This window comes from Phalacrocorax carbo, chromosome 7 (assembly GCF_963921805.1).
Source record: "Phalacrocorax carbo chromosome 7, bPhaCar2.1, whole genome shotgun sequence".
Classification (NCBI taxonomy): domain Eukaryota; kingdom Metazoa; phylum Chordata; class Aves; order Suliformes; family Phalacrocoracidae; genus Phalacrocorax; species Phalacrocorax carbo.
The window spans coordinates 25,885,131-25,909,252 of NC_087519.1; the positions used below are offsets into that span (position 1 = coordinate 25,885,131).

Here is a 24,122-nt window from a genome sequence, read left to right on the forward strand (position 1 = left end):
TACCTAAACCCACCAGCAACCAGCTCGAAGCAGAACGGCTAAGCGGAGCCCTCGGGTTGGCTTGCCGAGGCGGGCGGTTGGGCACGTCTGCACCGCGGCTTGGGTCACAATGGTGGAACGCCGGGAACCGCCCGCTTCCCCTTCAGTTGCGCTTCAGCCATGTCCCAGCCGGCCGCTTCGGCGGGAGCGGGCAAGAGCAAGGGCGCAAAGCGCCGGTGGCTTAAGTGGGGCAGGGCTGGGTAAGCCCGGGATTTGCATTTCGGTAACACCTGCGGGGAGGGGACAGGCAGGAGGGGGCGGGCAGGCAGGAGGGGGCGGACGGGCGGCGGCCCGCGGCGCCGGTCGGTATCGCCCACCTCCGTCCCCGAGGAGGCGGAGCAGCTTCTCCGGCCGGTGCGGAGCAAGAGAGGGTTCTGCCCTGAAGGGAGCCCGGCCTCTCCCCGCCGGCAGCACCGGAGAGGGCCCGGCTGCTCCCGGCCTCCCGCCAGGGCGTGGGTTAGGGTGTTTCTAAGGGGGCAAACCTCTCGTACAGCCGCAGGATTAGGGCGCCGAGGGGCGGGCGGGATGAGGTAAGGCAGGATAGGGCGGGACAAGGGCAGAATAAGGCCAGGATAGGGCCGGAAAAGGCAGGATAGGGCGGGATAAGGCGGCGCGGTGAGGGAAGACGCCGGCCGTTAACGCCCGCCTCAACGAACGGAAAGGTTGCACTGCGCATGCGCGCAGGCATCACCTCCCTCTTCCCCCCCCCGGTCCTCGCTCCGTTAAGGGCTGCGGGCTGTCCCCCCCGAACCGACAGCGGCGGGAGCCAATGGAGAGGCGCTCCTCCGCCCGCCGGTGGGCGGGGCGTCCGTCGCGCGGGTTGGGCGCACTTCCGCCGCGGTGCGGTGCGAGGCGGGCGGCCGGCGCCTATGTACCAATGGCTGCTGGGGGCCCTCGGCGCCCTCCTCGCCGCCGCCCGCCGCCCCGCGCCGCCCCCGGCCCCACCGCCGCGCAAGAGGCCGCCCCCCAGGTCAGCGAGCCGCCCCGCCGCCTCACGGCCACCCGGGGGGCCTCGCCCCGTCACGGCCCGCCGCCGGCTCCCGGGGTGGGAGGCCTGCGGGATCCCTAGTGGGAAGCGGGAGCCCGCCCGGGCACCTCAGCCGCCTCTCCTCGGCTCCTGAGGCGTTTGAGCCGAGCTGAACTTAGTTGCTCTGGCTGCCCGCCCCCGGGCCAGGCTCGGCCCCTCCGCCCGCCCAGAAACCCCCCTGCGGGGCGGGAGGGCCTGGAAGGGCCGTGCCACCCACCGCCCTTCCTGCCTCGGCACGGGAGTGGGTGAAACTGGTGTAAGTGGGTGAAACAGCAGGCTGCGTCCCTCCTTGTGGCCCGGCTGCTGGCCTGTGGGGCTGATATCGCTGTCGGGTCGCCCTGTGTTCACCATCACAGTCGTTCACGTCTGATACCGAGACGATCGTGGGTTCCAGATGTTCCCGATAAATCCGTTGGCAAACCCACCTTCTCGTTCGCTTTCCGTCTCCGCTGCGGGGATTTGAAAAGAAGAAAAGGGGTGGAGACTCGGAGTACGTGTGTTGAAGCAGCAGGGAACAGCATAGATACATATAGGGTTATATTGGATGGAGGAAAGTCACGGCATGGGGATACGGCCTGTGTGTGGAGTGGAAGAAGGGGGGATGCCTTCCCAGGGGCTAACCACTGCTGGTGCCCCAGAGCTCCCAGTGACAGATGGCTAAACCGTTTCTGTGCCTGCTGCTTCCGCCCCTCTGAAGAGAGGGAACATATGGATCACATGCCATGTTTTGGGGAGTATGGTTGCTCCCTCTGGGAGAAACTGGTGCTCCAGGAGGCTCTGCTTAGCGTCTCATGTTCCAGAGGAAAGTGAACATCTTCTGGAAAGAGCCAGTTGTTGCACAAGTAGTTGCTCACAGCTGCTGCGCAGAGCACAGTCCCAAACTGAAGAAAACGTCTTTGTAGACTGTAGGCTGTCATGTCATGATCTGACCAGGAGACACAGTTTTGCTGAGAGATCACTGGGGATGACAGGCGAAGTAATTAGGATGACATTCAAGTGAAACTGCGTTCGGTGGCTTCAAAAGCTGTCCTGCTGAAAATAAGTTTTCCAACAGTGCTCTCTAAGATATGCTGTAAAATGGCAAAGATATTCCCAGCTCCCCTGTGTGTGTCTCTTCAAGGGAACCTAAACCACAGGGGTGGTCGTTGTTTCTGCTACTTGAGGCTTTCCCTTGAAGATGAAAAATTATGGGCGTGGGTGGTGAAACTGGTGGGGAAAGTAGATAAGCATTAGCTACTCTTGTACTGCACCAGTGAAGTGCTGTGTGCAATTTTTTTTTGGGGGGGGTTAACCTGTGAAAACTTGAGGTTTTTTACAGATTTAAATTATAAATCTTAATGAACTGTCCTCAACACCAGGTTGTTCTCTTACCACAGGGGAGAAGTTTTGGAAAAGAGGGCCTGAGCTTATATGGGTGTCTGTGGAGTCCCTGAGTTTTTCTAATACCTTATTTTTCCCTTGTAGTTGCTGAGGAGGCAAGTAAAATGCTGGACATAAATAGGCACTGTGTTCTCTAGAGCAAGGAGAAGGACAGGAATGCATCTTTACATGGAGAGCGGTCTCAAATTGCTTTTATTTCCTGGCCCATTTTTTCAGTGTTTCAAAGATTACTCAACACCCTGTGCACCTACCTGTTTCTCCTGGGCACTTGGCAAAACCCCAGTTGCAATGACACAGTTTAACCTTCTCACGGGGTTGTGTATCCCTGTCAGAGACAGAGGTAGCTAAGCACAGATTTGTTTTTCCTTTGCCTTTTGCCCATCCGTGTTCCCTGGCCGTACTTCAGAACATCAAAGATTCCCCAATTTATTTCTGAATTACCAAAGAGAGGCTTCATCTTTTCTTGCAGTCAAACTAATTCTAAACCTCCAAGCGGCTGGTAAAGAAGGACAAAACAATGTTGTCACAGGTGTTGGGTGCTCTGCTAAAGTTGGAGAAAAAGGCCCCTCCAATCAAAAACAGTTATTTTAATCACAGTCAGGTATTTAAACTGTGCTTACCTCAGAACGTAGCCTTGAGGAGGTTGAACTGTGCTTTATCCCTGCAGAAGACTGACTGATGCTGGAAAGTTTTCGTTGATGAGCGGCTCAGAATTAGTTAGCTTCTGCTAAAAGTTGAGCAGGAGGATACAAATATTTTGTCTTTGTCAGTTTTACTTTCTGAAATACCAAATATGCATCTTTATAGGAACATATTTGTCTTGAACACCTACCCACCAATATTTTCTGCCTGACTTTAATAGCATAGTAATAACAAATATTTTTTATATTGTATGAAAGGTGCTGTTAAGGATATCATTGACTTTTTGTGCTCCTGTTACAGACAGAAGATAGTCCAGAAGCAATGATACCAGCAGGGTTTAGGAGCATAACAGTTTAAAATAAATTATTTTCTGTAAGGAAGACCAAGGAATTCTTCAAAGAATCCTTGCTGTCTGTCATGGTGTTTTTGGAGGCAAATAGGGGGGAAAAATCCCAGCCCCAGCCTAGGCACAACCATTGCTCTCTGTTCCCAAAGTAAAAATTTTTACTAGATTTTAGCATTGTTATCAACTGATATAATACTTGGACTTACTCTTAATAAGAAAGGGCGCAACTAAAGAATTATTTCAAGAACTAGTTCGCGAGCACCAATTTAGCAGTAAGTTAAGTGGGTATATGGAGGAGCTGCTTTCCCACCTTTTATTTCCTGTCCTCCTTAGACTTTTCTTTGCAACTCAGTGTAGTGATTTACGAACTTAGATGCCTGGTATGCTTCTTGAGGAAAGAGGAAGACTTTACATATTAACTTAAGCAATTTTTTGGTGATAGCACCAAATGTAAAACATAAGGAAGCATTAACAGAATGAGAAAAAGAGGCCTGGTATGCCTTAGTGGGATAATGAGGTCCCAGCGAGTGGTCTGTTGAGTGGGAGAGGTGGGGGCTGTTGGTGAGAGATGCTCGGCAGCTGGGGGTGCGTGTCTGAGGTGGCTGCAGGGGCATTTGCAGGGGGAGACCTTTGGGATAAGAAAACTAGCTTTGGATGTTGGGCCCTCTGAAGTCAGCCTGTTACAAGCTTACCTGTGGTTGCAAAACACTGTTCTGTGTGTTCTTTCCTCAGCATTCAGCCACCTGGGGAAGATCCTGACCAGGCTCAACTAAAAAAGCAAAGATCAGGTACTGCACATCACAGAAATATTTAATATGCCTGATTTTTCTTAGGTTTCATGCACCTTAGAAAACTATGGCTTTTGTACTTCAGCATTATTACTGAAACTGTGGTTTTTCAAGCTGTTCTTTCCTCGTGGCTGTCTGCGTAGCCAGTGGCCTGAGGGTGTATCGTAGGACCTAACCCTGTATATATTATCTGTGTCGACTGTGGCAAGGCCAGCAGGAGATACCCTGGGTCTCTCTGGCAGTGAGTCCATGCATGTCAGCAGAGAGTATTTTAAATCAAAGCCATGTGTTCCCTCCTATCTGTATTTGCAGTGTACCTCTGCCAGTTCAAAATGCCCATATGTCTTAAGAAAAATCACTTAGAATCTGGGATGTGAAGGAAGGTAACGTCAAACTGATGGCAGACAGAGAAAAATGGTATTTTGGTGAGCTAGTGGATTTGAGGGGAAAAAAAAGCTGAATGGAAAACAGAAGAGTCAGTTTAGTTCAAATCTGAAAATTTTGGCACATGCGTTTTGACAAGATAGAGGAAGGATGAGTAAAGAAGGATGGAGATGCAGCAGAGGCTAGGCATAGCAGAGAACAGCAGGGTAGAGAAGTACTTTCTTCCATGAGGCTTTCTCTGATACCCACAAAGCATTTAAGGGTAAAATTATACAGCTGCCTGCAGCCATATCAGTGCCTCTGGATGCCAGCTGCACTGATCGTGATTTGAGATGGACATTTTTCTCTTTTTTGTCTTTACTGATAATGAGGGAGAAAATTTGCTTTTTAGGCTGTATGACATTTCCTAGTACAAGTTCTGCAGGGAGACTTGTTACGGCTTGGTGAACGATGCTGCCCCCTATTTAATGGTAGGGGCTGCTGAACTGTTGGTGTGCTTTTCAGGCTTAAGAGCATGAAATTATTAAAATATATGTCAAACTGATATCTTGCTCCCCTATCCCTTCCCCTTTTAGCAACATAACCAACTCTTGGTAGGAACAGTTCCCACATCTTAGCAAGTAGGCCAGATCTGCTTCTAAGAACAGGGTACCATCTATGCCCTCATCTGCTAAAATATTGTTCTCTTATCCTCAAACAAATGCTGCTGTCTAACATGATTTCATCTCTAACACAGGCCCTTATTAGACAGCCCTGGCTTGTTGATGTTTGGAAGTACTGTCTGAGGGGTTGCATGTCTCTGCTTCTTTAATACCGAGACGAGCCCGCTTGGGTAGCTTTGATTTCCAGGCCTCAGCAAACAGCTTTTCTCAACTAGACAAGAGTGATATGTAATCTACTGCAAGAGTACATGCATGTGTGGAGGGGATGAGGAGGATAAATTGCACCCTATGCTGCTTCTCCAGAAACAGGGAATGTTCCCAAAAGCAGGGTGTTTTTGCAGATATGGCTGGCAGACTCAGGGGTTAGTCTTTGAGCTCCAGCTCTGAAGGACTGCACAGTGAGCCAGCTAATAGAAATATCACCACCAACTGCCACTGGCAAAAGGGTATGTAATTTGAAATGAGCTACACTACTTTAGGTGGGATTAGGGAGATGGACTTTAATGCAAATGGAAATCCTAATCCCCTTTTAAATCATGTTCTTATATGGCCTGTCTTTGTTTTTTAGATTACGCCATCTCTGAGTGTAAAACGAAAGTTGAAGAAGTTGCTGCTGTGGTGAAGTTGCCAGCCAAGGCATCAAGTCAATGCCAGAAGGCTTCGGTCAGCAATGCCGCTCCAATCACAGAGTCTGCAGAAGAGGTAGGCGGGGATTTTGAAAGCAGGTAGAACCTGTGCAAGATGAAAGATGAAGCAGCTCTCCCTAATGTATCTGGAAGTTAGGCCCACTCTGAGCCTGTACAGCGGCAGGTTCTTTTCAATTTATAGCAGGCAGCTCTTGTGTTCTGGGTTTGCCTTACTCAGGTTTGTGTACCCTGCTCTAGCACTTGCAGCTGAGGAAGGAGCTAAATGTTAGTTGTCTTCCAGACACTACAGTTGTTCAAGTTTATAGTTTTAGTGTGTTTGTAAACTGTTACTCTCTTTCTCAACCTTATAGTTAAGGAGTCAAAATACATTACAGTACAAGAAAAACTGCGTACTTCCTCTGGAAAAACCTCTTTCTGCTAGGTTCATTATCCACAAGCCCAGGAGAGGATTCCTGTAGGACTTTGGCTCTGTAAAAATGAGTCATGAAGTGCTTGACTCTAGTTTGGTTCAAAGGTGTAGTGTTATTTTTCTTATTGCCTGAGAGGATAAGAGGAATAATAAACTCTTATTTGTACAAAATCTATTTTTCAAGGTCTATATTATTACACTGTGGCATGTTTAGGAGCTGACTGAGAACTCAGCAATAAGCTTGTATTGTTTTAATTGCTGTACATATGAGAGCCTCTATTAAAAACTTAAAGTGTAGTTGTCAGAGATCCTGCGAAGATTTGCATTCTGCTACAGTCTGCACCAGCAAATCATGGGCCCCAAGTCCCATTTAGCCGACTAAATTTCGGGAAGTTTATGCTTGCTTGGATTCAGATTCAGGTTATACTCACATTGGTACTTTTTTTGTTTTTATTTAAGACTCAGTCCACTTCTTCTGACCCTTCATCTAAAAGACCAACAGGTTCTGCTTTAGACGTAGAAATGCTACAAATTGGTAAGGCTGATACCAAGTTATTAACTTGTTCCTTTTTCACCCTACCTTGTATACTGTGTGACTCTACCCCTAGGCTTACATACAGATTATTGCAGGCACAATGCCTAGGTAGCATCTAGGAATACTTGAGCGTGAACTCTTTCTTCCCTGCATCCTTGCATTGCATCTGGATTGGGGTCAGGCGTTTCTCTTGTCATCCCAGTACAAAGAGCTGCATTGGATGCAGTCCTTCAGTTCAGATATGTCCACCGTTAGCTTGCCAGAAGTTGTTTTAAATGCTAATTTTAGGTAGTAGATCCTGATAACCCTTTTTATTTCAGGTTTAGGCTGGCAATACCTTGTGTGCGCAACTTTCTGTGGTTGCCAATATGAAAATCTGAAAATATCCTGAAGTAACATAAATAATATTATGGTGTAAGAGAGAAAATGAAAATTATCTTTGGTGAAGCTCTTTACTGTAAACTCAATAAACTTCAGTTTCCTTTTATAGTTACTGATGGCTTATGCTCTTCTCTTGTAGATAAAATGCCTTGTGGAACCAATACTTGCTTGAATAAGGAAACACTGTCCCTTTCTCACAAGACAATTCCATATCTGAGGTAAAAATTCTTCTGTTTTCTTTGACTTCTCTGAAAGGTTTGCTGTCTTTTGCTTTCATTCTTGAACTTCTATGTTGCCTAACATTTGTATTTGTGTCCACATAGCAATATTTTTCCAAGGTATTCTGGAACTCCTCCAGGCTGCCATACTAAGGGAGGTGTCCAGCTGCTTTCCCCCCCCTCCCCTGATTTCAAACTTTTTCTTTAAATCTGGATACTTCATAGACACAGGATATTAGATGAAGATTAAAGGTCTGTGGTAGGAGGAAGTATTGAACTTGATAAGAGACTGGGACCAGGACTACTTGTGAAAAGGTCCTATATAGTTAGTTTGATGGGGGGAAAAAGTTGTTTTTTAAGAAAACAGAAAACCCAACAATCTTCTCTCAAAAAGTCCTCCACGATGTTTGGCACAAAATAGTTCCTGATTTGATAAAAGAACTAGTCTTTACATTGCATTTGTTTTGAATAATTGTATGGGGGATGCTGAGACATAGTTTTTACACTTACCTCAGAGTCAGAAATAGCTGGAAAAAGGAGAGAATGGGTCATGATGTGGTTTGATGCTACTGTTTGCCTTCCAGTCTCAAAACTGGATTGATAGTCTCATGTGTACCACAGCTTGGAGATGCTGTGGTGACAAAGTTGCAAAGTCCAGTTGGAGGCCAGTCAGTAGTGGTGTACCTCAGGGATCAGTACTGGGGCCAGCATTGCTTAATATCTTCATGAATGACCTGGGTGATGGGACAGAGTTCACAGGTGATGCACAACTGGGAGGAGTGGCTGGTGCACCAAATGGGTGTGCTGCCATCCAAAGAGACCTGGACAGGCTGGAGAATTGGACAGGCTGGAGAACCTGGCAGAGAGTTCACGAAGTTTAACAAGCAGGAATGCAAAGCCCTGCATGTGGGGAGGAACAACTCCATGCAGTGGTACATGCTGGGGGTTGACCAGCTGGAAAGCAGCTCTGCAGAGAAGGAGGTCCTGATGGACAAGAAGCTGACCATGAACCAGTGACACAACCTTGATGGAAAGGCCAACAGCATCCTGGGCTGCATTAGGAACAGTGTTGCCAGCTTGTCGAGGGAGATCCTTCTTGCTTTCTATGCAGACCACCTCTGGAGTGCTGTGTCCAGTGCTGGCACATCACGCACAAGGAAGATGTGGACATACTGGAGCAAGTCCAGCGAAGAGCCACGAAGATGATTAAGGGAATGAAGCGTCTTTCATACGAGGAGAGGCTGAGAGCCTGAACTGTTCAGCCTGAAGAAGAGAAGGCTCAGAGGGATCGCATCAATGTGTATAAACATCTGAAGGGAGGGAATAAAGAGGAGGGAGCCAGGCTGACATCAGCGATGCCCACTGACAGGTCAGAGGCAATAGGTGCAAACTAAAAACCAGAAAACACCATCTGAACATCAGGAAACACTGTTTGATTCTGAAGGTGGTCAGATACTGGTACAGGTTGCCTAGAGAGGTTGTAGAGTCTCTGACATTGGAGATGTTTGAAAAGCTAACTGGGACATGATCCTGGGCAATCTGCCATGGGTGATGCTGCTTGAGCAAGGGTTTGGACCACATGATCTCCAGAGATCTCTGCCAGAATGATTCTGTGAGGGAAGCAGAAACTATGCTTTGGTGCCAGTGCACTAGCTTTTAGAAGAGCCAAGGGTGGTATGGTATGAATAACACTCCTGCATGGTTCTTTAGTCTTCTGTATTCACTCAGGGCTTGGACTGCCATGGACATAGCATGTGCCTCTGAGTGCAGTTGTGACATGCAGATCAAACAACAGTGTATATTCCAGGCAGTTCTGATTTTTGCTTTAACTTCTCTTAAACTTCTTTTCCTATTAGCCAGTTGAAGACAGCAGGTCTTCATCTGAAGTTGTAACCCTCTTGTGTCTGTCTCCATCATCAGTGTATACACTTTACAAAATAGTTGTTGTTGGAGCTTGAATCAGAAGGTATGTATTTGATGTTCTCTTGACACTGTTTCTTTCGCCGTTGATGTTTTTAGCTCAAGCAGGAGTGGGAAACACCACATCAAACCTGCTCCAGATGGCATCTTAACACTGAGGCCACCCATCAAGGAGCGCACTGTGCCAGAATCCACGACTTCAGAAGTCAGCAAAACGGGGAGGCTTTTATGTACTGCTGAAGAGGTACGCTGGGTGAGAAAGGTGTCTTTTGAAAGGAAACAACTTAGCAGTTTTAACAAAGCTGTATGTAAATGCTGAAGCAGCAGTTTGAAACAGCACAGTGTGTGTAATTAATGAAGTTGAAGGAATGCTTCTGGAAAATCAGCATATAGCATTTTATTTGCCTTTACATGCATCAAGTCTTGGAACAGAGCAGTGCTTTGTTGCCAAAAGATTGAATTTTAAACCATTTTCTTGCAAATGGTGTACTGAGCAAGGATCCTCCAGACAGTTTCGCTTATAAGTGGAGCTGTGCTGCCTTGTCACTAAGTATGTAGTTGTTGCAGGGTTGTTTCACTATTTTGTCCTTAACCTAGCTCAACTGTGATCTTTACAGAGCAACTTTTAAAAGATAACGTAGGCAAAAAACTGCTCAGTCCTTCCTTACAGGACTACCTGAGAGGTCTTTCCCTGTCCTTTCCTTCCAATATCTGAAGCAACTATTGGAAAATTCCTGATAAACCTAGCTTACACAGGAGAAGAACTTACACCAAACTACTGGAGAAGCAGGCCATGGCAAGCTATGGAGTATGATTAAGATACCCTGGGGACTCATAGCACCCAGTCATTATGTATAGGGACAGGAATCCATATTAGCCTGAATTATTACGCAAGAGGTGCAGACCACAGCTGAAGGGAAGAGGCCCCCATTTGGGAAAGCAGTTGCAGAAGGAATTTTGAGGTTTATGGTGGGACACAAGTTCCTAGAGCAGGGCTAACACAAAATGAAGGTGTGCGAATTCCTGCTAAGGTAAACTTGAATAACGTGCCAGGATTTTGGGAACAGCCTGTGCAGTCCACACTATATCCAGATTTCAAACATTTGCTTTGCGTGCAGTTCTTCTAATCTGTTTGGTTTTTCCCTCCATTCTGCTAGGATGTTCAGCGAGGTGAAAAGGCGAAATACAAACAGCTGTTGGAACTGGTTAAGGAAAAATACCCTAGAAGCCGCCCGAACCCACAGCTTACAAGCTTCCGCAAGTAATTATAGGAAAAATAACCATTAACTTTTTGGTGGTAACTTTGTAGCTGTTGTATGTGGAAGTGGAGGGGAATTAATCTTTCCTACTCTTTGGGGTTCAGGGCAGTGTCCCACAGCAGGTGTTGGGGAAAACTAATTTTTGAAAGATCAAGACCCCTCCTTCAGCTCTCTGCTCCCTGCAGTGAAGCATTAATATTCTCTGAATGTATATTCTAAAGGTGAAGATTCCTTTGTTGATATGCGTGTGTTTCTCTGATACTCCTTTCTTGTCTCTTTGTTAAGGGAGGTAGTATCTAGATCTAGTGCTGGCAGTGTAATTTCTAGTATGAAGATCACAGCACTGGCTATTCTGAAGCACCATTAAAAAGAATTTATCTTCCTCTTGTTTGCAATTTATGAGTTTTTCTGTGGTCAGCAATCTGGTTTTATCTGAGAATGTGAAACTTAAGGTAAACATGGGGAATGCCAGAATTTTCTCTTTTCCTTTCTGCCTCCCCCAGTCCTTCTCACACAAATTATAGGAAGTTTTCTCTTTGCAGTACACTGAGTTGACAAAATCCCACTCATGTAGAATTCCAGTTCCTAAAGCACCCTGCAAAGGGGAACTTCTGTGTAATTCTGATTCATCTATTACTGGTGATCAGTATATTTGATATCTAATAACTGTGTTGAGAGATGGCACAAGTTAACTACGCAAGTAAAAAACACAAAAATAATAGAAGCCATTATCTTAGTGGAATAATTACACTTCAAAGCTGTATTGAAGGGGCCTAATTCTTGTAAAATACTGATGCCCAGATGGTGCTGAAGTTCCAACATGCCATTCTACACAGTGAGAAGGTAGAAAATGCCATGCTTTCTTGCAGCTTCCTTAAATGCTGTGAAACATGGGTTGTTACCAAGGCTTAGAAAAAAACTCCACTCAGTGGTTCACAGCTAGAAAATGTATAGACACAGGGCTTCAGAACAGTGTATCATGTTTAAACATTCTGATGCATGAAAATTATATGGAAAACAGTATCTTATGTAGTTTTAGGTGTATTGGCAATAGCATTTTAGGCTGGGTTAAGACTCTGCTTTCAGCATCTAATCTTCCAGTCATTGATTATTGTGTTTTGGCTCATACCTCAGAGGAGACCTGAAGCATGTGAAACAGATTCCTTTCACATGAAGCTAAACCAAAGAGTGTACCTGTGGAATGTGTCTAATGCACTCCAACTTCTAATGAGCATGTAGTCCCTGAGGTCAGAGTAGAGCAGGTCTGAAGTAAGATGTCCCCGAAGTATGCATTTTGTGAACATTGCCTTCTCAGTGCCAGCATAATCTTTAACAAGTAGATTGAAAAGAATTGGTCAAGCGTGGTTGTAATATTGTCTTGTCCCACAAAATAAAGCGGCTGCCTCAGATTAATCCAGGTATTTGTAGGATCTGTAAAGAATATTTTCTCTTTTTAAAGAAAAAAAACCAAAAAAGCCACTGATTTGTTGGTGAAAAGGTAAATTAATCAAATTTCATGATTGGTTAGTCTCTGTTGAAATTCTGGAGACAGAAAACTTGACTCCGGTATCTTCAGTATGCCTGAGTTGAAAGTAGCCAAAGCTTCTGAAGGTAAACTTAATCTTCATGGAAATGCCCTTTGCATTTTGTCACGAAACCAGTGCAGGAGACAGGATGTTTTTGTCAAGGGATTAAACAGCCTGATTTTACTTTACATATTTCTATCGCTTTAACTATGGCTTCCAACTCTAATGTGGACAGTTGTGTACAAATAAACTGTATCCTTTCTAGTGAATTGGTATGCACTGATAAGAAATGTCATTTATATAAAAACTGCGATTCTTCTCTGTTTTTTGCTGTACCAAAGTGTTGAAGCCTACTCTAAGGAACCAGTGATGACTGTGAGTCACCTGGAAGAACAAAAATATGGAGATGTCTATCCACGTATGACACTAAGGACCAGTGAGTATCCGCATGATTCATATCTGTTCTACTTTGTAGGTAGACTTCAAATCAAAATAGACCATTTCCTTAAGTCTCGAAGGTATAGATTATACTAAAGAGATTTGTCAATGCTAATGTATCGTTAATCTGTGTCTATTTTTAAGAAAATCTAAACCAGCCAGTGTGTTTATGCTAGTATAGCTTATGTCAGCTCTTAGAATGAAATGAGCTGTCTCTGGAAAGAAAGGGGAATAAAAAAGAGGGGAGAAACACACACACACCCCACCCCAAAACCACAGCTAGTTATTGGCTAAAATGGTTTTGTAAAGTTTTTGTTGAAGTGAAAACGTGTCTTTTTTTTTAAATTCTCCTTGAGAGACATTACTGTACCGGTCATGTTTGTAGCTGTAGACGTAACTGCACTATGCAGGAGAACTTCGTACTCCTTCGCTGTTGTACTGGTGGAGGGTGATACCTTACTGTGCACTCTTAGATGCCTGTTCCTTAACTCAGAGTTGCAGTTATGTGCTACTGTTTAAACCCTTTTTAATGCTCTCTCTATATATATCACTATTTCTATGTCATATACAGCTTTGAAACCAAGTGAGCTAACTGCACAGTACCACCGTTGATACCAAGTTAGCTTCTTTTGTAGATTATCTTTAGTGAGTTGAAGATACTTAACTACTTAAGTGACCTTAATTGTCTTCTGCAGTGTTTGTACCAGTACTTAAACTGGTTTGCTGACAGGCTATTTTCTTTCGTGCCAGCAGTGTGTTACAATACCATGTGTTCATGTGTATATATTTAGTGTCCCGGTCTTTTTTTTCCCTGTTCATTACTTAAACGATTTTTCATCAATACTTCTTTTTACATGATGTGACTTTATTATGCAGTCTTAGGTTTTGAAATTATTTCTGAGCAGGTGCTAGAATCTGGGGAAGGCTTGTTTTGTTGTGGAAAATTACAAGCTGTTCTGAGGCTGGAGAAGCATCTGGTTTTGCAAAAATTGTTTGTTGAGTCAAGTGTGCAATCAAGAATTTAAAACTTAATAAATGCCCTGCTTCAGCTCTGATACACTCACGCATGATATTCAAAGTCCAAACTGTTTGCCAGGGTTCGAACTTCCTGACCATACAGTCATCATCAAAAGCTTTTTTTTGTGTTTATCACCCAGAAGCCAAGAGCTATCTGATGGTAATTGAAAGTTGACTTCTTGTTTTTGTATTACTCCTATTTTTTTTGCAGGTATCAAATGCACAGATGTTTGCAGCCCACAGTGGTCTCAGAGAAATGATATGATCAGGTAGGGTCTCTTTACCCATGGTTCTTGTTTCTTTTGGCTCTGTGTGCACGTCTCTTTCAGCCTCCAGTAATGTCCAGAAGACAAATCATACTTATCGTCTCAGTGCTGTGGAAGAGGAGTAACTAGTTTGTGGCTCTGATTTGCTCACCAGCCAGTTGCATCTCAAACACAGCTCCCGTGCTAGAGCTGTGCTGTGTGACAAACAGGGTTGTACTGGTGTGGTGTTTGCGGGGTCCTTCACTGTGGGAAGAAAGCCAGTCAGGGTGAGAGTGGTGGCTGTACCACATTGTCCTTGGTTTTGGAGAATCCATTTTTGCTTGTGAGTGTTCCTCTCAATCACCGCAAACCATCAGTGGTTTCACATCCGTTAATTAGCTGACATTTAATTTCTTGCACTTTGAAGCTAGGATCCCTTAGTATAATGGTTAGAGAGCTTGTAAAGCCTGGTGGGACTGAGGCAGTTTTTGTGACTTACAGGATGCCTTGGGTTTGAATAGGACACCAAAAAGGAAGCATGCAATTGGTTTGTCTGCTGTTTTGGAGGCCAGTGGACATGTTTGTACTGGCTGTCTGAGCTGTCAGGACTATGAGTTCAGATGGCTTTGTGTTGTTGAGGGAAATGGGTATTTGGTTGCTAAGTGCAGCAACATGGAGAGATTTTGTATGGCAGTCTGATGCATGCATCTTTCTGCAGTGACCTGCCCTTAAAAGAGAGAAGAGAAAGTGTAAATGGGAGCAGAGAGAGATTCAGTTGTGGCAGTCCTGTTTTTTAGCTAATTCTGTCCCTGTGCTTCTCCCCGCTTTAAATACTAGCGCTATATTTAGCCTGCAGCACTGTTCCTGTGCTTAAATTGTCACCGGTTCTCCTAAGCTCGAGGGGAGAGAAGGAGATAAAGTAACTGATAGAGTATGATGGCTTCAAGTAAAAGGAACATTTTCTTGCCTTTTTTTGCAGATTTAGCTACTAACTGAGGTAATTTGAAAAGGCTTGTGATATCTACTCTTACCATTGTGCCTTTAAAGCATAATGAGTGCAGGATACCATGAGAGTCTATTGTAGGTCTCCTTGCTGAAAAGGGGATTGTTGGTGACAATGCAAATTCTTGTTTTTGAAGAAGGGTCATATATATGGACAACTTTAATGTCTGTGCATTTGTTTGCTCTTCAGAGTCTGCGTGGTTTTAATGATAATCCTCTCCAAATGGGGATAGTCACTCTCTTGACTAGCCTATAGAAGGCAAGTAAACATCTTGTAGCTGTCCCATTTTTAATTCGATGTGCTGGTCTTAGTTTCCCTAAGCTAACTATATTTGGATGCAAGTATAGTTGCAGATGTTCATGTTATACCTTGCAGTATAACGCCTAGCATGCAGTATTTATCAGCAGTAGATCACAAAGCACTTGATAGAGGAAGTGCTGGTTGCTTCCCTGTTTTCTAAGTAATGAAACTGATAAAGAGAAACAAAAGGAGTCTTGCACATGCAGATGGAAAAAAAGTTGGCAAAGCTTCCAGCTCTTCATTCTATCCCAGTCTTGCTACTAAGAAGGAACAGTGCTGGAGGCTGAGATGATGTGTCACGAGTTCATGTGTGCAACTGAGGCTCTAGTCAGAATCAGCCTTGAAAAAGCATATCCAGAAGGTGAATTCTTGAGAATTACATGGGACAGCACAGATATGCAGCTCACTTCTCTCTCTCTCCCACTCTCCTCGCAGGTGTTACACACCAGCAGAAAACTCTTATGAACAGGGAAGACCAGTGAAACAAGCCATTGCAGGGGTAAGCTTGTGTTACTCATTTCACTTTTTAGGAAAATATAGCTATTTATGATCAGAAATTTTTGCACTCTTCACTTAAATACGTTACTTACTCAACAATACATGTGTCCTGGTTGTTTTTCCCAGGGAAAGCGGGAGCATTGTTTTATGAGTAGCACTATCACAAAGGGTTTCCAGCTGCCATTAATTTTGTTTCTGGACTATTATGAGCACACTATATTTATTCTACCCCTTTGAATGTGTTTGGTGTAGCCTCAGAATCTTCAGTGCACAGACCTAGTTGACCTGCAAAGCTGGACTGTGGTTATCTTTAGTCTTCTCTTGTTTTGTGAGACAGGAAGAACATTTTTGACTGTCATTTCTGCTCAGGACTGAGATCAAAGAATAAAACTTTAATCATGAAAATCAGAAATATTAATCTCAATCTCAACTTGATACCTACATGTGGAGTCTTTGCTGGGGTTCTTAATGCTAGTCCAAGCCAAACTAACTCTCTGCCTCTCTTGCCTCTGTTTAATTTTGAGTGCCACACTATGTGGGTGCACAGTTGGAACGCAGTCATCCGTAAAAAGTAACTTTGGAGTTTGCTGGTTGGATATGTGTACAAAACCCCTTCCGGTTTTATACATGAGCAAGATTTTCTGCACTATTTCCTAGCAAACAAATCTGTGCTTGCTTGCTAGCTTAATGTTGTTTTGTCTAACAGAGACAGGATGGAGCTGAAGTCTCAGAAGGGGTGTTATTCGAAGTATGTCTGGCACCTGTTCTGTCCAGAAAGACATCTGTCCTTGATGTGGAAGAAAAGAAATTCCCAAGCTCAGAAAAAACAGTAGAACACTTTTCGCCGCTCACAGAGGTACCATAGCTGATAGTCTGTTAGACAAAACAGAAGGCTGTGTAACAGCTGCAAGGAACTCCATTTATTATAGGTGGTTCTTAAGGCTGTTTGAAACCTTAGGAACTTGCATTTTAACCTGTTACTGAGTGTGTGCGGCTGTGACTTCACAGTGCAAGGGTCAGCAATAAAGCTGGTTTTAAGGATTTAATATGCTCCACACACTCCTTCAGTTGTGCTAACCTAAGTGTTTGTGGGGCTTCTGCTCCCAGGGCAAAAATTAGTCCAGGTTTAACAAGGTCGTCCAGAGCAGTGCTAACCTGATTTGTACAGTTATATTGGCTCTGCCTCTTAACCTGTGCTACTGTGGTGATAGAACCTGACAAATAAGCTTTTGCTGATCCACAGTGTTGCATTGCTTTTGGGGGTCCTGAGCATCTTGTGTAAGTCCTCAGGATCTCGCAGAGCCATGTGTGCACACTGGGTGTGGTTGCACTGCATGTAACAGTGGTCACGGGTTACCTTTGTTGTGCTATGCAACAGGGAGTAGGAGTTTAGGTTTCCCTGCTTGTATGAATTTTGGCTGCTTTTATTCTTCAGGGTTGCAGTCATCCTGATCTAACTGAGCACCTCCTTTTTTTGCCCATTGACGATTAACTTTGAAAGGGCTAGCAAATCCAGAGTTTACAAAGTCTGCGCAGTAATGCTCAGTAAAAGGAAAACCAGGTGTTTTTCTTATTTTGCTAGCGCAAATTCAACCAAGAAGGAGATGCTATTGCAGATCAGAGTATTTACTAACAGACCTAGTGATTTATTTGCATTTCTTAAGCAGTCTTAGATGGAAACATCCATATTACAACCAGTTGCCTGCACAACCTGGACTCCTGATTGACTGCCTGCAGTGTAGCTGCCTCAATTTCCACCTTTGCTGTTACTTCAGTTCTCTTTGAAGTCCCCCGCCTTCAAATTCTTTCAGCTTCTGACTTAGCTGCCTTGGTATGGAGAATGCCTACTGTGGTTGGCTTAAACTCAGTATTGCAAGAGCTGCAGCATCATGTGGGAAAGGTGTTCGCTGCACTTCTGGTCATTTTTCAGCTGCATTTGCTAGTCCATGCGTTTTATATCAGCTTCCTTTGTGAAAACAAACTGAAGCAAACCTGAGCTCTAAAGTTCAAAGCTAGGACTCTGAAACAAACCAACCAACAAAAAAAGGCTATTGCTAACTTAGCAGAAGACTGGCAAAGCCAGTTGCTCTGTCACCTAAGCTTAATTTACAGGCCTTGTTTCAGTTGAAAGCTGCCCACAGGTTAGCACGCTCAATACTCTTTTTCACAAGTCCTTCCCCATTTAATTGTTTGTTTCAGGCCATGGAGAGAGAGGTGGTTGCTGCGTTTGGCAAAGGTGAGCCGGATGAGATTATGAGCAGTGCCTTCAAACTAAAGGTCACTCGTGAGGACATCCACACACTAAGGAACCTTCGCTGGCTAAACGATGAGGTGAAACTAGCTGCAGCACAGTGATATTCTAATTCAGCATTTATTTAAAAAATACCCCTTCACTGTCTAGTGACTAGTGTCTTATTTTACATCTCGAGTTTTACTCTTTGTGGTACAGGTCATTAATTTCTACATGAGTCTTCTGGTGGAAAGAAATAAGAAGGAAGGATATCCAGCAGTCCATGCTTTTAGTACTTTCTTTTATCCCAAACTAATTTCTGGGGGCTACAAAGCAGTAAGAAGATGGACCAGGGGAGTGGATCTCTTCAAGCAGGACCTCATCTTTGTGCCCATTCACCTGAGAGTGCACTGGGCACTAGTGGTGAGTCAAACTGGCTTTTTATTTAGAATTGGATGGGGAGAAAAAAAATCACAAGAAAAGTCATTTAGGTTTTGTTGTGTATGCAGCACAAGGTTGTGCTTTGTCTAACTGTCACCTTTTAATAACAGGTCATAGATGTCAGAAAGACCACCATCAAATACTTCGACTCAATGGGACAAAAAGGGGACAAGATTTGTGAAACTGTGTTGTAAGTAACTGCACAGGCACTGCTTTTATGTTGTGAATTATGAGGAGGTTTTTGGATTTCCTCCCTCTAACACGACTGCAAGATTTTCTATGTCCTGTAGATAAAGAAACAGAAATCTGAACTTTGCTTGCTGCAAGTTGTGTGACATGGACTACTTATGTAGTCTCACATGTCCTCTCCACCCAGGGTCTTGGGTGCCTGGATTCTGCCACCTTCCCACTATACACGTAGACAAAGCGTCACTGTCAAATACATGATAGCCCTGTGGCACGCGTGCACTGACTTTGTTAGCAGGCAATAAAACTGGCCTATTGGTGAGCGGGAAGAATTTCAGGGAAGTGTTTCAAAATGCCAACCTGAAAAAGGATTACAGTCTTCCAAGAGCTTTTTTTACTTCCCCTTCTTTAAGAACTTTCAGATTGCAACTCAGTAATATTGGTGACTGAGGGCACATACACTATTTGAGATCAGCTACACATAGACTTTTACTCTTCATTGCGTAGCTTTTTTATCCTTTTCTTGCATTGAGACCTTTCCCACACACGCACTCGTAATGTTCATTCTTTCTGCTCTAGTGAGTTATGTAACATGGTACTTCTCAGTTTGTCTGTACCTCCTCTGTCCTGTTCAGTGTTTTAAACAAAGGCATGTTTCCCTCCAGCTTACCCCAGCAGCTTACCCTCATGTCCTTGCTGTGTGTTATTTGTATTTCTGACATTCTTGTTCAAGACAGATGTCTTGTAGCAAGCTTTTCCAGATGTATCAGCTGGCATGGCATACATCTTAAATGTAGTGGGTACAGTTTTTCATGTTGTGCAAGCCAGCATCCTTAGATGTCTTTGCCACAGATGCAGAAGTAATAAAAACCCTTAACCTAACAGCTTTATAGACCAAAAGCTGGAGAGCAGGCCCACAGAGACAAATCAAATGTTGTTTTAGTCCTGTGCTCTCCTGAAGAGTTAACAACACATGCCTGGGAAAGGGTATAAGAAGAGGCCTGCATCAAATGATTTTTTCCTCAAGAGTATTCTTCCAGAAACTGCTGGTCTGGGAACTTCCTCAGCCAGAGGTATTAGCCCAAAAGCTTTTGTATTTGTTCTTCTGGTAGTGCACGCAGTATGTGGGATTAAGGCACATGGTGGAATTACGGCACTCTGGTTCCTTGCTTGGTTTTTCTGTTCCTCCTCTGAGAACATGTGATTTGGGGTCTTATTCCTGACCATTAGCTTGCAGCCTCTCACTGTGTGTGTAAATTTAAGATTTGGATTTTTCCTCCAAATGCCTTAAATCAGCTGCTGTGAGGATCCTTTGACGTTTTACTGTCCTGCCATTCATCTTCCTGTGATCATTCAGCAGCTTGTTTTTTTTGTTGGCCTAAATTACAGACATGAAGAGTGATTTTGTTTGTTTGTTTTGTTTTAAACAGACAATACCTGCAAGAAGAAAGCCGGGAAAAAAGAAATCTGGAGCTGACTTTTTCAGAGTGGACTCTTCACAGCATGGAGTCACATGTATGTGAACATTACTTGGATTTGAAATGTGAACTGTAACTCATCACAAAGGTCCTAACACTTTCATATAAGTCCAAACCTTTAGAGAATGGCCATAAGCATCTCATGTTGTTATGGTACCTTATCGGGCTGCAAGTGGACCAGGGAACCATGCTGGGACAAAAACCTTTAAGCAGTGCCTCTCCTTGCTGGCTGAATACTTTCTTTTTTTAAATTAGTCTGCCACATGAAGGTGAATCTGGCTTTGCCCTCATTTCACAAGTCAAATTTAAAAATCTGTTGTCAGGGAACATAGGCTGCATGTTTGGAGCACAAATCCTGGCATTTGACAAAGCAAAGGGTTGAGCTGATGTTTCTCAAGTTAATAGTAAAAAGCAGTATCTAAAGACTTGATTTAAGAAACACGAGACGGTGCAAACCTCAAGACACCTTGCAGGGAGGAAGGCTGCTATCCCTTGTCAGCCTGCCAAGAATTTGGATTGTAACATCCAAGTAAAGGAAGCGGAGGGGAGGGATGATGAGCAGTTAATTGGGTCTATTCCTTGTGTTTGGGAGCGGTAAATGGATTATGCAGTTAGCCTCATGAGTGTCTGGTTAATGTATGGTTGGTGTGGGTACTGTGTGCTGCTTCCAAATTGCTTTTCTCTTAAGATAGAGGAAAATTCTCCATCTCCTTTGCATTCATTAGGAAATCCCTCAGCAATTGAATGGAAGCGACTGCGGGGTTTTTATGTGCAAATACGCAGATTATATCTCCAGAGACAAACCAATAAACTTTACACAGGTGAGTAAAGGTTATAAACAGCTCCAGACTTTTTCACAGATACAAGAGCCAGGGAAGTTATGCCACAGCTGTTAATTGTGTCTGGGGCAGAGGCTGAGGTTTTGTACCTCTCCGTTTTTCATGCATGGTTGCTGGGGTTGGAACTTCAAAGCAGCCTCAGCAGGTCAGAGCTGTATTCTCCATCCTTAGGTATCTGCTCCCTAGTTGAATCCGTGAGATTCTTCTTGGGCAAGATAACTGCAGCCAGTGGCTTTGTGGTATCTGGCCTGTGTATCTTTTGGAGAAATGGATTTCAGCTTTTGACCAGTTAAGACACTGGTTATTTCCAACGCAGTGGTCTTTTATTAAAGTGTTTGTAAGCTGTTGTGTAGTCAAGTAAATCTGGTTTTGTTGGGTTGTCATGTCACCCTCTGAGGAGCTGTGTGGGTAAAAACCATGTTGCACCCAAATGGCAGGCGTTGACAGTTCTTAAAAGGAACTTCATATTAAAGAATTAACTGGTGTTTATGCATACCTTCTGCCTCTTTCTGCCATGACTTTGTATTTAATGGATTTTTCTTTTCTTTGCAGAATCACATGCCTTACTTCCGCAAGAAGATGGTGTGGGAAATAATCCATCAGCAGCTGCTGTGAGACATGCACTATTAGAGTAACACTGTGATCACCTTAGGGTGACTAACTGTTATTTTAGTTACTTTTCTAGTACTTTATTTGAAAAGGCAGCAGGCACACAAATTTTCCTCTTTAGACTATGAAGTAGCAGTTAAGTTGTTGGGTTTGTTTTTTTTGTTTTTTTAATCTTCCCGATTTTGGAGACAGTAACTCTCTTTGAAATTAGCTAATGCACCTTAAGTGCAAGCCAGAAAGATTGCTGTGACGTTGCCAAGGGAACGGTTAAGAACAAATGCTGTGAACCTCCATCGCTGAGGTGGATGCTCATACCTCACAGCAGACGTGGCCTCGTTATGGACAAATGGACAAATAATCTTCCCAAGGACAATGTGCTTAGCTACTGTTTCCTCGAGGAGAGTTTTCTTCTGTTTCTGGAATATCGACGATCTATTTGATTCCTAAAACTGGATTTGTGGTGACCATAGAAAGAAAGCACTTACCATCTTTTGATTTGCAACAAATCCATAGTGAAGCCTCTGTAGCTGGGGTTGGTTTGTTGTTTGTTTTGTTGGTTTGGTTTTTTGTTTGTTTGGTTTTTTATTTTGCTGTCTCCGGGGAGTTATCTAATGTGAAAAGAGAAGTATTTATTTCTTTTTATTAAAATAAATATGTAACTTATATAAAGAGCCTTACTGGAATGAAACTCTACCTGGTAATGAAATAGAGTGATTTTTTTTTTTAATTGAAAAAAAAGTTTGACATATCAGTGTGGTTTTTAGCTCACTTACAATCTACAAGGAGGAAGACTCTGGCCAGGATGAGTATCAGAGCACAAAAGCCTCTAAGCGATCATCACATATTCCTGAAGGGACAATCAGGATGTTGCTCAGCAGTGAGATGAGCAAGCACAGTCCTGGTAATACCGAAGTAGGAGATTTCTCTTTGGAGTAACTCACTAGACTGTTCAGTGGGACAAAGCCTGTGTGTGCAGCTTGGTGAACACAGGCTGTCCAGTGCTGGAATCTAAGGCTAATTTGGGTGTCTCCATGCAGTATTGCAGTGTACTGCTGTGGAAGTGGAATAAAATGTTCTAGCACTGATGTGCCAGGGTATGGAGGCGTGTCCAGGTTCAGTGGTGCTGCTGGAATGTGTTAGTGCTTTGTTGCCCCTGTGCCGCAGGTGCTGCCTCCACGCCTCTGCCAAGTGAAGAGCTCGTGTGAATCCTCACTCTGCTGCGGTCAGACCGAGCTAGATCAGCTTAAACATGGTGTTTCCCCCTTTCATTTTTTTTTCCTTTAGCTTACACTCCAGAACTGGAGGGGGATTTCAGGTCTTTCGTGTACCGTTGCAGAAGAAAGATTGCCCCATAGCTGTTTGGGAAGCTGCATGTTTGAATGCTTGTATAAATAACCTTGTCAGATTGTTTCTCTAAGGGCATAGTTACCATAATGTCCGGTGATTCTTGACTGGTGACGAGGTATCTCCTCTCCTCAGCTCTGGGGGAAAGATGGCAATCTGGGGACATCCCCTCTGTCATTGCAGGTGCAGTCAGCCTTTCATGGTGCTGCTCTCCTGGGAAAGCTGATAAGGTTGTTTATCTGTGTTGCAGGTCAGCAGCTGCATCAGTCCTTGCTTTCAGAATGATTAGCTTAATCCGTCACAAAATCAGAGGAGATCCTCCAAAGAGAGGACTACTACAAAGGCAGTCTGCCCTGTTTTGTCCTTACATGAGATACTTCATCTTCCCTGGATCCTTGAGGATTTGGAAGATTTTTAGCTGTTTATTAACACTAGGACCCAGTAGCTGAATGCTTTAACTATCCTTTCCCCTTTGCTTCCGTTCTCGCCTTTGGGGGGGATGCAGTTTTGAGGCTGACCCTGCTGTCTGCTGATGACAAAAGCAGACTTTTTCTTTTTGGGGAAAAAAAAAACCCCAACAACAAAACAGCCCCTGCAGAGGGGCCAGTGGGGGGTTAAGGATGCTTTCCAGGTACTCCTTGTGTATGCCCCTTAAGCAGAGGGGGCTCAGATGTTAAATGGAAGGACCTTACCTGGATGCCTTTCCCCGGCCTCTATGCAAACCAAAAAGCACTTTTGTGGTGTAAATCCCTTTAGGGGATACCTGCATTTGTCACTGCCGGTCACTGAGAAGTGCCTGTGTGGTTGTGGCTGCTGAAAGCCTCCGTGTATGAGATGGTGGGGAAATTGTGCACATACCAGTCAATATCCCCTCTGTCTGCAAGGTCATCTCGTGGGCTCTGGCCCTTCGGCTGTGGCTTGGGTCCTTATGCCCCTACAATGTGCTCTGAGAACGCCCTATGGAGAGAAATAGGCTGTTAACTTTTGTGCTTTGGATGAACAGTTGGGTGCAGGGTCTGTTCCTTGCTCCTCTTTAGTAAAGGGCTTTTTGGAGATGATAAGCTTGTGCTTTGCTGTGCTGATGGGAGAATGTGTGTACTTGGTGAGTAATGCTGTGTCCCCTGGCTGCTCCCCTGGGCTGGGGGGATGCTCGTCATTCAGCTCTGCACATTTCTGATGCCGTCTGCCCTGTGACATGGTCCTTACTCACAGGAAGGACGTGGCGGGGCTCAGCCAGCCAGTCTGGGTCAGATCCATCTTTGCAGTGATGGTGAGCACAGGTTTTTCCCAGGGCTGCGCCAGTCCTGTTAGCAGCGGAGTCATTCCTCACT

At 44.3% G+C, this 24,122-nt stretch overlaps 1 protein-coding gene across 1 annotated transcript; it reads left to right on the forward strand.

The window, feature by feature from the left end:
• Positions 1-867: 867 nt before the first annotated feature.
• SENP2 (SUMO specific peptidase 2) lies at positions 868-22,153 on the forward strand. Its single transcript, XM_064457109.1, has 17 exons — positions 868-1,009; positions 4,167-4,222; positions 5,837-5,970; positions 6,784-6,859; positions 7,380-7,458; positions 9,478-9,622; positions 10,536-10,639; positions 12,505-12,599; positions 13,830-13,887; positions 15,602-15,665; positions 16,371-16,520; positions 17,864-17,995; positions 18,114-18,317; positions 18,446-18,525; positions 19,952-20,036; positions 20,725-20,820; positions 21,391-22,153. Exons 1-17 carry the CDS (start codon positions 909-911, stop codon positions 21,451-21,453), a joined length of 1,722 nt encoding a protein of 573 aa, XP_064313179.1. The 5' UTR covers positions 868-908; the 3' UTR covers positions 21,454-22,153.
• Positions 22,154-24,122: the final 1,969 nt, after the last annotated feature.